At 32.8% G+C, this 14,211-nt stretch overlaps 2 protein-coding genes across 7 annotated transcripts in view; both read right to left on the bottom strand.

The window, feature by feature from the left end:
• Positions 1 to 14,211, bottom strand: part of LOC129905602 (uncharacterized) — a 494,765-nt gene that overhangs the window by 104,132 nt on the left and 376,422 nt on the right. The window lies entirely within an intron of this gene.
• The window catches only part of LOC129905600 (galectin-9C-like), a 32,772-nt gene continuing 25,812 nt past the window's right edge, over positions 7,252 to 14,211 (bottom strand). For 2 of the 5 annotated variants that reach the window (XM_055981122.1, XM_055981123.1), the window contains exons 2-3: positions 8,783 to 8,898; positions 7,258 to 8,725 (exon numbers count right to left, since the gene is read on the bottom strand). In XM_055981122.1, coding sequence (XP_055837097.1) covers positions 7,768 to 8,725; positions 8,783 to 8,898 — 1,074 coding nt within the window. In that variant the 3' untranslated portion in view covers positions 7,258 to 7,767. Of the gene's footprint in view, positions 8,726 to 8,782; positions 8,899 to 14,211 lie in introns of all 5 variants that reach the window. The other 3 variants (XM_055981118.1, XM_055981119.1, XM_055981121.1) reach the window with 3 other exon arrangements.

Genomic DNA, 14,211 nt, shown 5'->3' with positions numbered 1-14,211 from the left:
TGGAAAAAAAAATTTAAAATAATATTAGTATGCCATTTTGTAGATATCACTAATCAACATCTAAAACCAAAATTTCAAAAAAAAAATAATTTCCGGTTTTGGAAAAATTGATTTTTCAAAAAAAAATTTTTAATATTTTTTCGAAAAATTTCGTTGAAATCGTTTTTCCTTTAAAAATTCGTTTTTTGTTCTTATTTTTATAAAAAATTGAAAAATTATAATAATCAAACGCGCAAGACATAAATGTTTGTAGAAAACGACTCCTCTACTTTTTTCATTATTCTAACCATATGAACACAAAAAGAATTTTTAAAGATTTTCTCAATTTTTGGACCTCTAATATCTATTAAATGGTTTGATAAACGAAAAAAGTGTGTAAGGACTTTTTTGCAGAGCGTTCAATTTCCTGCAAGAATTAAAAGACGATTTAAAAAAATGATTTTTTTTTTAAGTAGAAACTTGATGTAAAAATGGAAAATTGCGAAGCGGAGGACCATCCCATTAATATAAATAGCTCATTTTTGGTGAAAATATTGTAGAGGTGTGTAGCAATCGATTTTTTGGAGTACAAAACCAAAAAAATGATTTTGATTTTTTTGACCCACCCTAATATACATATTACCTAAGTAATTGTATTTAAAATTTTATTTATTTTTTATTAAAAAAAAAAAACAGAAAATTCAAAATGACGTAAGAAAAAGTAAGTATATTTACTTACCTACTTACTTACTTACTCATCCACCACGACAAGACTTACCCCCATAGATGGAAGTTAGAAAATTACTACGAACAATTACACCGGCACACAAAAAAAAAAGTGTCATGTACCAGGAACCAGACCTATCTTTCTATATGTTTTTGGGCACGCTGAATCCGAATTTGAGGTCCGTTTGGCCCCATCACCCTCCAGTTTTGAGCTGTGAGTGCATTTTGTTTGAATTTTTATGACTTTTTTTGGAGTTTTTTGCATCTTTCTCAAAACTGAAGGGTGACCGGGCAAAACGGACTTGAAAATCGGATTCAGCGGTCCCAAAAACATATAGAAAGATAGGTCTGCTTCCTGGTACATGAAACTTTTTTTTTTGTGTGCCGGGTATGACAGCGACACGTCGCGACAGTGCTAGCACACAAAAAAAAAAGTTGTATGAACCAGAAACCAGACCTATCTTTCTATATGTTTTTGGGACCGCTGAATCCGAATTTCAAGTCCGTTTTGCCCGGTCACCCTCCAGTTTTGAGAAAAGTGTAAAAAAGACCCCAAAAACTACCTTTTTTTGAGTTTTTTGCATATTACTCAAAACTGGAGGGTGACAGGGCCAAACGGACTTGAAATTCAAATTCAGCGGGTCCAAAAACATATGGAAAGATAGGTCTGGTTCCTGGTACATGACACTTTTTTTTTTTTGTGTGCCGGTGTTATTAATACCAAAATTGCCTTATATTTGGAAACGAACGAAGGAAATTTAATCTTCTTTTTTTTTTTGTTGTTTAGGGCAATGCCTCTGCCTATCTCCGCCCTAAAGAAAGATACAAGCGAAATAGCAAAAACGAAACCTAAAAAAATCGTTTTTTCTTGATTTTTTTTTTGTCATATTATTTGTTTTTAAATTTATGTAATTATTTTTAATTTAAAAAAAAAACTTTTATCCGACAGTTAACTTGATTCTCTACAAAAAGTTTTAAGGTACATTAAGTAGATATGCTTTGTTTACGAGAAATATTGAAACAACCAAAAAGGGGACTTTTGCACCCTTATCTTTAATTTTCACCCTCCAATTTAATAACAATCCGCGTAATTTCTTCTTTTATAACCCATTCAATGTTTTCTGCAATTAAAAACACTGAAAGTCTAAGTTCCTTTCTATAAGACTTAATCACTTCTAGCCTAAAATCCTGAATTTATTCTGTTCTTCAGACTTATAAGATTTTTTAACCCCTTTAACTTCGACACCTAAAGATGCAATTTGCATCAACAAGTCAATTTCGGAAAAAAGTGTATTTATTCTGTTTTTAGAACTGACGATTCAATTAACTGACGAAAAATTATCCATTGAATGTTATGCAACATTTTTTCTTAACAGGTTTCTAAAGGGTTCCCCTCGATATTAAACTCAGTTCCTAAAATACAGATATAGCCAGCGTACACACGATGATGGGGCAGCAACATAAAATTTCATCTACAAAAAAATATTACTTCAAAGGTCCAAAAGAAATACATTTTTGTTTTTGAAAGAAAAATTACATAATATCTTGGCTGGGGCTCAAAAAATATTGGTTGAATAATTTTAGCGACCAACAAATGTTAGGTAGGTACATTAGGGTGCCTAAAGAAAAACGAGAGCGTATGCGTACTTTTTTGTCTGTCATTATATCAATGGGGCCCCAAAAAATCAAGTCTTGCCCCGGGGCCTCGACAACTCAAAGTACGCCCCTGACTAGTAGGAAGATAAATGTAGTTAGACCATCGAATATATATTATTTTTTCTCTTTTGTTGAACAGTTTGTTCGTCATTTGTCATTTATTACTCAAGATATACATATATATATACACATGCTACACAACGCTACGCAACGCTACACAAGGCACCATAACGTGAATCAACGCAACACAAAGTGTACAACAAACTTAAAACACCACACCCAGGGGCGGAACACTACTAGACAAAAATAAAAAAACATAATTAAATTAAATATTTCTCTGGGGGGAGGGGTTATATTTTGCTATAAAAAGGGCCACACCACACACAAAATATTCAGTCCGTCCGTGGTCGTCGACTAGTGCACGTCGCGAGCAGCTCCATGTATGCGTTGCGTCGGTAAGTGATCGCATGTCTCATGTGACATGTAGCGTGTAGCATGTCACATGTAGCATGTTGCATGTCGCATGTTACATGTTGCATGTCACATGTAGCATGTTACATGTTGCATTTTGAATGTTACATGATGCATGTTGCATGTAACATGTTGCATGTTACATGTTACATGTTGTATGTTACATGTTGCATAATGCATGATGCATGTTGCATGTTACATGTTGCATGTTACATGTTGAATGTTACATGTTACATAATGCATGTTACATGTTGCATGTTGCATATTGCATGTTGCATGTTACATGATGCATGTTTCATTATGCATGTTGGATGTTGCATGTTGCATGTTACATGTTGCATGTTGCACGTTACATGATGCATGTTGCATGTAACATGTTACATGTTACATGTTACATGTTACATGTTGAATGTTGCATGTTACATGTTGCATATCGCATGTTGCATGTTAAATGATGCATATTGCATGTTTCATGATGCTTGTTGCATAATGCATGTAACATGTTGCATGTTGCATCTTACATGTTGCATGTTGCATGTTGCATGTTGCATGTTGCATGTTACATGTTGCATGTTGCACGTTGCATGTTGAGCACAACGCGACACAATGCGACAAAACGCGACACAACGCGAAACAACGCGACACAACGCGACACAACGCGACACAATGCGACACAACGCGAAACAACGCGACACAAAGCGACACAAGGCGACACAATGCGACACAACGCGACACAACGCTACACAACGCGACACAATGCGACACAACGCGACACAATGCGACACAACGCGACACAACGCGACACAACGCGACACAACGCGACACAACGCGACACAACGCGACACAACGCGACACAACGCGACACAACGCGACACAATGCGACACAAGGCGACACAATGCGACACAACGCGACACAACGCGACACAATGCGACACAACGCGACACAACGCGACACAACGCGACACAATGCGACACAACGCGACACAATGCGACACAACGCGACACAACGCGACACAACGCGACACAATGCGACACAATGCGACACAACGCGACACAATGCGACACAATGCGACACAACGCGACACAATGCGACACAACGCGACACAATGCGACACAAGGCGACACAATGCGACACAACGCGACACAACGCGACACAACGCGACACAACGCGACACAACGCGACACAACGCGACACAATGCGACACAACGCGACACAACGCGACACAATGCGACACAAGGCGACACAATGCGACACAACGCGACACAACGCGACACAACGCGACACAATGCGACACAACGCGACACAACGCGACACAACGCGACACAACGCGACACAACGCGACACAACGCGACACAATGCGACACAAGGCGACACAATGCGACACAACGCGACACAACGCGACACAATGCGACACAACGCGACACAACGCGACACAACAATGTCGCATTGTGTCGCATTGTGTCGCATTGTGTCGCATTGTGTCGCGTTGTGTAGCGTTGTGTAGCGTTGTGTCGCATTGTGTCGCGTTGTGTCGCGTTGTGTCGCATTGTGTCGCGTTGTGTCGCGTTGTGTCGCATTGTGTCACGTTGTGTCGCATTGTGTCGCGTTGTGTCGCGTTGTGTCGCGTTGTGTCGCATTGTGTCGCATTGTGCCGCGTTGTGTCGCGTTGTGTCGCATTGTGTCGCGTTGTGTCGCGTTGTGTCGCGTTGTGTCGCATTGTGTCGCGTTGTGTCGCATTGTGTCGCGTTGTGTCGCATTGTGTCGCGTTGTGTCGTGTTGTGTCGCGTTGTGCCGCGTTGTGTCGCGTTGTGTCGCATTGTGTCGCGTTGTGTCGCGTTGTGTCGCGTTGTGTCGCGTTGTGTCGCATTGTGTCGCGTTGTGTCGCATTGTGTCGCGTTGTGTCGCATTGTGTCGCGTTGTGTCGCGTTGTGTCGCGTTGTGTCGCATTGTGTCGCGTTGTGTCGCGTTGTGCTCAACATGCAACGTGCAACCTGCAACATGCAACATGCATCATGTAACATGCAACATGCAACATGCATCATGCAACATGCAACATGCAACATGCAACATGCATCATGTAACATGCAACATGCATCATGCAACATGTAACATGTAACATGCAACATGCAACATGCAACATGTAACATGTAACATGCAACATGCAACATGTAACATGTAACATGCAACATGTAACATGTAACATGCAACATGCAACATGCAAAATGCAGCATGTGACAGGCAAAATGCAACATTTTGTGTGTGGTGTGGCCCTTTTTATAGCAAAATATGACCCCTCCCCTCAGAGAAATATTTAAATATTTAATTTAATTAGGTTTTTTTATTTTTGTGTAGTGTGCTCCGCCCCTGGGTGTGGTGCTTTAAGTTTGTTGTTCGATTTGTGTTGCGTTGTTTCACGTTATGGCGCGTTGTGTAATTGTTTTATTTTTGTTCAAAGCATTGTTGAAAATATTATTATTATCCAAAAGGCTTGAAAAAATCATTTTCTTTTATAAAATTGTCCGCTCTACAAAAAAGCTCAAGTTAATTTTTTTGATTTGCCCCCGCGTTTCGAAGTTATTCAACTTTAAAATATAAAAAGTAATTTTTTCTCATTTTTTTCCGATTTTTTGACGAATTTATTAGGTTTTTCAAAAAATTTGGCAAAATTTTCGAATATTTGTATTCTATGTTGTGTTTTGGTTTCACAGATCCTTTTATATAACTCTCAAACCCCTAATACTATCATATTAGATTTCTTCAATAAATTCGAATTATTTATTTTTTCAACTAAAAATTATTTTAATTAATTTTTCGCGTCCGTTTTTTTTTTAATTTTATAAATGCAATTTTGTAGAACGTTCAATTTTATACAAGAAAATGATTTTGTCAAGCCTTTTGGATGAACCATTAAAAATATAAAAAATTCTAAACACAAATACACAATCTTTCCCATACAAAACGTATGGGAAATAGAAATTTGCGATGCGGCGGTACTAAATGTTAACATCCGTTTTTACCAAAATCGGATTATATTTTTTTCGAGATATCCCCCGTAAACGTGTTTTTTTTTTTCGTAAAAAATTCATATCAACGCATCACGGCTGGGATGAGGATCTATGTCTCCCCTTTTAAGTGGGAGGGGCAATTTTCTAAAAACCTACTAAGAAAATTATTTAAAAACAACGGCAACACTTACAGTTATCAATGATACCTTTTTTTTCAAAGCTAGAATTGTACACTTAATTTTAGTTTTAAGCTCAAGTTATTTTAATCAGATATGTTCGAAATATGTAATCGATTTCAAAGTCAACATTTGAGAAAAATAAGTATGAAAAAATACATTGAATACTATTTTTGTCAAGACTGTAAATTTCAATACGGAATGTATAATAAATTGCCTAAACCTCATTAAATACTGAAAACAATATGTTTCTGTGCCTTCTAGTTTTTGAGAAGATTGAAAAATAAGAAAACTAGTTTTTATGACTACAGATCATAAAAACTTTATTAAATTGAATATTATCCATCAAGTCTACAAAAGATAAAAATTTTGAATTTATTTTCATTATTTTAGTTTTCTTTCTTATTAAAACTATAGTTTGTTTATCAGATTTTTATTTTCTTGACTGTTTTGCTTTACCATTATCAAAAATCAAAAATTCAAAAGTACTGTGCTAATCTACTTCGACCCCATAAATGGGTTTTATTTCCAATTAAAATTGGATCATAAAAATAAAATTTCTTGGTAGGCTATTAGTGAGCCTGATAAAGAAAGTAGTTTTCAAGAAGAAAAAAAAAATAAATAAATTGAAGTTTCACTCCACTGTCAAATTGGTACCGAGTATTAGGCTAGGCGCACACATGCGATTTTGATCGCGCGATTATTCAGTCGCAAATTAGATGACAACATTTTTAATGACTGTAGACACAATTTTGAAATTTTTAATCGCGGGAAGCATGTGTGTTCACCGGCATTGAAATCCGTGTGATCTATTTTTGCGACTAAATAATCGCTCGACTAAAATCGCATGTGTGTGCCTAGCCTTAGTTAGGACTCAATATTTGTTAGGACCTCAAAATCGTTAGTCTAGCGCTTAGTAGAACTTAGATCCAGTCCTATATATATGAAGAAATGCTCGGGTCCTAACTTTTCCTTAGGACCGAGTACTAGTGCTAGGACCTGGTCTAGCTAGACCGGGTACTAAGCTGACTTAGGACTTATGTGAAGAAATTTCTTTATAAAATATATTAATGTTATAAAATTTGTACCAATTTTACTTCAAAGTTATTGAACTTCTTCTTTATAAACTTCTCAAGAAATAATACAATTAACAATAAGTATTAAGAGTAAAACAAGATTTTATATATTTTTATTTAGTCATTCATTTGTTTTTTTTTTTTTGGTTTAAATTAGACAGTACATGTACAATAATAATTTTTTATGAGTGTTAGTTTTTTTTTTCTTTTTTTAAATTTTAATAAATTGTCAAAAAAGCCCACACATAATATATTCTTTTTTTTTAAACATTTATGTCGATATAGTGTTTTTTTGTTTTTTATATATTTAATGAAATGCAATAACATTTTCTTTTTTTAACAACAAGTAAATATTGTTTCCCAACGTTTAAACATTCAACATTATTGTCCTTAACCATCCAAGATGAGTAAAATTACAAAAAAAAAATAGGCTAAGTTATAAATATTATCATCTTAAAAAGACAAAAAAAATTAATAAAATTGCAGCATTCGATAAAAAATGCAAATTTTCCTATATAATATACATAATTCAAATAAAAAACAAATATTTGTATTAACTATTATTGATTTTTGTTTTTTTTTTGTTCTTAAAATCTAGATAAACCTTATTGAGAAGTAGGCGCGCTTAAAAAAATTCTTTTGAGTTGAGCAAAGTATTTGCAAAAAAAAATCCTAAATTAGTTGTCTTCTTGGTAAGCGGGATTTTGGTAGATTCTATTTCCAGCACCATTCGGTGCTGAATGGTTTTCGAGGACAACATCCCATAGTTTGATGTCACCTTGTACGTATACTGTATCAACGATTTCAGGATCAACATGAAATCGGAACTCGGTTATGAGTTTTTTATTTACGTATACTTCGTAGGATGCCATTCCACAGACAATGACTAGGCTGAAACTTTTACCAGGACAGAAATCGGTATCCAATTCGCTTCGTTGCTCCTTGGCCCATGTGCCGTTGTACCAGGCATTCCGACAAACCACATGTTTGCCAATACCGCCACCCTGTTTGGCAAATCGCGGATTAAAGTGGAATGCAATTATAGGATGCGGCCATATATCCTGTCCGCCTTGGAGATTCACATAGAATGAGTGCGGCAGTAGCTTCACTCGACCTTCTATCCGAAGGCATTTGCCACTGCCAAACATCTTTGGCGGCAATAAACCATAGTAAGGTAGTTGAAGACCACCATCATTGCAACCATTTAGGGTAATTAGTTTCCAAGCTGAGGGAGTATCAATTTGATCCTCTGACTCAAGATCGACACGGATTTCTTTGGCTTTTGATTCGGGTAATCGTTCGGGGTATTTAGAAGATTCGGTGCGGCTAAAATTGATGTTATCCACATCACCGCTAACCTCAAGGCACGCCACAGATTTATAAGGCAAACGATGGTTAAATTCGGCAAAGTGATTCCCATTCACCGAGATCATGTAACAACTGTCTGTTATTAAAATTTGTATGGCGAACTTTGAGCCTCGATGTAAACTAAAGGGCAGCGCTGATGAAACCTCTTCGCTGCCCCAGATATTTTTCACGCGAGCATTTCGAACAATGTAGTTTTGTGGCAGGCGTGGATTGACGTGGAGAGCGATGTCACGAGTTGGTGTTTCAAGGATTAAATTAATTGAGAATCTGTAAAGGAAGAAAAAAGTTTATTTTGTTTTGATATGAGAAAAAAATGAAATATACTTTTCGCAATTAGGAAGGATGTATCCAGTTACTGTAAAGCTAAGACCTTCTTTTATGTCACCAAGGTTGTCATTCGAGTACACAGGAAGTGTTTCGATATAATCATGAAATGTCGACTGCAAATAGATAAGAAAAATTATTGTTAGAAAAAATGGTTGTTGCAAAGAATTGTTTGATGAAGGACAAAAACAGTTTAACAAAATACTTTAAAAAATCCCAACTAGTTCAATTGACTAATTAAACAAAGTAACAAAGCCAAGTAAAGTTAATGTTTCAAAATTAATTATCACGAAATACAACTTATTGTATAATTATTTCGTGCTACTAAAACCACTTTAACTTCATAAAGTTCATTTTATATTAAATATTAAAGACAGTCATGTCAAATTATTCTTTGTGGCTGGTGTTCCTTTTGGTTGCAGGTATTTTATAAAAAATTTGAATGCAATCAAAGTTAAAACTTTAAATATCAATAATTTTAAGTGTTTTTACAGGTAAAAGCAATTTCTTGGGATTTGAATGAAGTAACGCAGTTTAATTTCAAAAAACTATTTTCATGGATCTATAACGGACTTGGCTTGGATAAATTTTTAAAATTATATTTTATGGCTATGACATTTATATCAGCATTTATTGCATCGTGGCTAGGTTGAAATTGATTTTATGAAATGTGACATCTTTGATGTATTTTTTTCTTATAAAGAAATAGAATGTTTAGATAATATGTGTCTTATATTTAAATAAAGTTATAATTGAATAATATAAATGTGTTTGTAATGAGGAATATTCGAATTTCTTTTTTTTGGAACCGAAGTACAGAAGAATTTCGACTAAGAAAAAGTTGAGTGTGATTTATTGATAAAACCGATTTGTTTTAATTATGAAGATCAACAACAACCTATACAAATAAATTTTTCTTAATACTTTATTTTGAAGGTTTTTTAACTCAAATGGTCACTTTGGTGTATGTGGAACATTTTCATTACTAATAAAATGCACGACTGGGTCGCACGAACTTGCTCTTAGAGTTAAAGTTGCTTAAATTTTTCAGACTTTTAAATAGAAATTTGGAAAATGTAGGTACCTACTATATATGTCGGTAAAAAAAAATTTAAAAAAAATTCGTTTTTTAAAAAAACAAAATAAAATCTGAAATCAAATTGCCCTCCAAAACAAGTATGCAGTTTTGATTGATATAATAAGATGCATTTTTATAAAACAATTTTCAAAATCGTTAGAGCCGTTTTTTTTTAAACTAATTTTTTATAAATATTTTTTTGGAAAAATAAAATTGTCAACATCTAAAAGCAAAATTTCAAAAAAATTCAATGTCCCGTTTTCGAAAATTTGATTTTTCAAAAAAAAAATTTCAAAATTTTTTTAAAAATCCAAAAATTATTTTACTTCGAAATTTTATTTTTGGCTTATATTAAAAATGTATAAAAAAATGCTTCTTCACAAAAAGTTTCGTTGAAATCGAATAAGCAGTTTCAGAGATAATCGGATTTGAAAAAAAAAAAACGGTTCAATGGCAGGTACCGTTAATAATGATTTTCAAAAAAAAATTTTTAGAAAATACACCTTGTTTTGAAACTTACATTTGAATTTTTTAAACAAAATCGTTAGAGTCGATTTTTAGCAATTTCAACTTTACTAAAATCGGTATATGACAAGTACCGTTATTTTTGGTCCATTTTGGAGAGTCTCCAAAAAATACTACATACCAAATTTTAAGTCAATCGGTCCATCCGTTTAGGCTGTTGCTCCTTATACAGACAGACAAACAGACAAACAGACAGACGGACTTCCGGGACCCACTTTTTTGGCATTCTCTACCATCGTAATGTCATGGAAAAATGTTATCTCAACTTTTTTTTTTTTTGTACCAATGCATTACTTGATATATATGTATAGTACCTATATCGCAAGTAAAAAATTTATAACCAAACATTTTGTCGCAAACCATGCATGAAAATTAATTTAATTTTGTTAATTTTTAAAATTAAATAATTGATCATAAAAGGTTAGACATGTTGGGTACTTTAATTAAATGGACCTTTGAAATTTCTTAAAAAAAAATTAAATAACATGATGATTCGTTACAAGTTCAAATTGAATATATTTTTTTATTATTACGAGTCGAAATCTAAGCAACAAAATAATGAATTGAAATAATATCAAAATGGAATTTAAGTATAATGGCTAAACCGATTTTAGTGATTTTTTATAATATCGTGTACCATGATTCGACCCCAGATTTTGAATTATAGATGTGAGTCTAAATTTTGCCTATGCATTGAGGTAAAATTAAAAATTTTTTTTTTTCAGATTATCGAAAAAAAAAAATCAAAATCAATCAATTCAGAAATTTCCTCCAAATCCATCGAAAGAGACTTGATGTCTCTTTTAAAACTCTATTCATAACAGAAAACCAAAATTTTCTTGAAGGTTGCATTCAAATATTTTTTTTTGAAAAATCCCAAACCCATCGAAAGGTCTTTTGAGGTTTTTTCATAAATGAAAACCAAGAGTTTTTTGAGGTCTTATCTTCATTAAATGATTACTAGTGATGCCCTGGCATTCATTGGGGCCATGGGACACTGCCCCGCCTGCCCGCTCATTTTATAAAAGTAGAAAAGTACATGAAAGTATACATTTTTTTTAAACGGGTTTTCCATTACATTATAAAAAATAAATGTAGTTCCAATAAGTGGTTTGATCTTTTTTAATTTTTATTTATAACAATGTTTTAAAATAAAACTTAAACAATAACATCTTAATTTAGTTCAATATAAATAAATTATGTAAAATATTTTCTTCAATTTTCTTAATTGAAAGACTGATCAAATATTCTTAAATAGACATAAAAAAATGTATGTACATGAAACGCTAAGGTACTGCATACGAATAAATAGTGAGAACATAATTCACAGAATCGCATTTTGAACTCAAATTAATTTTTTTTTATACAGAAGATTCTTGCTTTTTATAAATATTTTACTTTTTTTAATTTTATTAACTATACTTTTTTGTTTTTTTTTTTTTCACAAACCACCTAAACCACCCAAACCGCCTAAACCATGTCCAAATAAATGTGATGTCATAGCTCCAAAAACTCCAGTTAAGGCCACAAAAAACAATCTAATGATTCCTTTAAACAGTAGTGAATCGAAAAGTCCACGTTTTTCTCTCACGTTGTCTAGTTTCTTAAAAGGATCATTCAGCACTGGATGTGCAGAAATAATTTCCAACAAAACTAAAGAAAAAAAAAATTATAAAAAAAGCAAGATTAAGCTATATAAGAAAGTTGTTAACAGTGAAGTGTATTACTTGTTGATAGTAAGAGTAGAACTATAAGCACTGCATGCTTTGACATGGTTGACTTTTGAATGACTTAAAAGTTATTCACATGTGAAATTTGAAAAAAAAAAAAATTATTTAAGTAAGCAAAAAATATTATGTCACGGTTTTTGCATATACAAAAAAAATAAATAAACACAACAATTTATTGCTGGGTAAAGTTCTATTCTTGATGGTTTTTTGTTTGTTTATAAGTTTAAAGACTTTCAAGGTCTTATAAGGTTATTGACGAATTGCTTTCTCTCTTTAAGAGTTTTTTTTTTAAGTGTGCAAAGAGTATGTTGACGTTTGCATTCCATTTGAATGGAAAATAATCACAGATCACAGTATTTTTTTTATAAAAAGTCGAGTGACGATAGCTGATTGAAATTCAGATTGACTTCTAAATTCATTAATGAAATACATATAACAAAGACAATTTTAACCTTAATTTTGAAAAGTTGTCTTAAAATATAATAATACAGATAAAATAGCATTTAAAAAATTAAAAATTGTTACACTCATGAAACTTGGCAAAAAGTTTGCTTTTGGGATAAGAACCAAGGATAAAAAAAAGTCTATAAACAAGACAAGAGGGAGGGGGTGAATGTCAAAAATATAGTGAACAAAATTGATTGTGAAATATCATCATATGACACATGTTTTTAAGATATCTTTTGATGCTGAAACCAAGAACCCAAGCAGTCTATACAAATATTTTAGATGAAAGGGTGTTTTATTTTTTTTTTTGGAAATAGGGAAAATCCGCTATAAGTCCGATAAAATCAATGGTACAAAAGTTACCCTTACGAAATTCATTAAATATGTTGTCTTTCCCATGGGAATTACGAATAAAAGTAGTTTATACTCTTTTTTCATGTGAAAGGGTGTTTTTTTTTAGGTGTAGAGAAAATATGAGTATATTGGAAAAAGTGAGTAATAACACTGGTTAACAAAATTAAACTTTTTTTGTTTGTTGCCGAAACAAAAATATACTTTTCTGAAGGTTTTCGGTGTGCTGAACTCGAATCCAAAGTCAAAAAAAATTAATCAGCTCCAGTTTATGAAATATTACCTTTAGAGTATTTAGAACTTCGGACCTTATTCTTTTATATAAGGAAAATTATTTGAGCATATTTAGTAACGGTTTTTATAAGAACTATTTATCACCTTTTTTAATCTGTTTAAATCTTTCCGATATCTTTTTTACTGCCCGAGATATCCTCAGTTGTTTGGTATTTTTATAAATTTTATAACGTCATTATCTCCTTTATGATATATGAAGAAAAACCCACTTACTTAATTTTAAGATATCGTTCAATACAAAAGATATTGAAAAGATTTAAACAGGTATCGAAAGATGGAAAACAGTTTTTATAGAGCCCGTTACTAAATATTCTCAAACAATTTTCCTTATACAAAAGAATAAGGTCCGAAGAAATCAAAAAAACGTTTTTTTTTGCATTTTCTAACAGTAATATCTCAAAAACGGTATCTGATTAGTTGTTTCTGACTTCGGATTCGAGTTCAACACACTGAATATCTTCAGAAAAGTATATTTTTGTTTCGGCAACAAAGCCCTTGTAAACCAGTGTAATAGTAGGTTGACCCTATTGAAATTCAGCAATTAACTTACTTATGTGATTAGAAACAAGAATCTAAAGTGTCTATAAAAATTCCATGGTTAAAAGGGTGTTTATTTTTGAGTGAAAACAAAAATGATGGGTCACCCAAATGAAATTTGGTAAAAACATTGAAATCGGGATTGAAAGCAAGAATTAAGAGTTTTCATAAAAAAAATTTAGGTGATAGGGTGTTTTTTCGAAGAGACACTAAAATCTGTAACTGGTCTCTGAAAGCCAAAGATTCGTGTAAAACGTCTAAGAACTTAAGTATAAAAGTCGAAAAAAAGATACTCGAAATATTTATTAACAAAATATAGCATTCAAAGTTATAGAAAATAGAATCACATTAAAGTATCTAAGAAGAATTGGTTTGAGAAAAGTTCACTATGGAAAACATAATATTTCTTATAGTAAATTTTATTTTCATAAAATATGGTGTATGATAAATTGTACAATATCATATCC

Source organism: Episyrphus balteatus, chromosome 1 (assembly GCF_945859705.1).
Source record: "Episyrphus balteatus chromosome 1, idEpiBalt1.1, whole genome shotgun sequence".
Lineage (NCBI taxonomy): Eukaryota > Metazoa > Arthropoda > Insecta > Diptera > Syrphidae > Episyrphus > Episyrphus balteatus.
The sequence above is the reverse complement of the archived record's forward strand: the minus strand, read 5'-3'. Positions and strand labels throughout refer to the sequence as shown.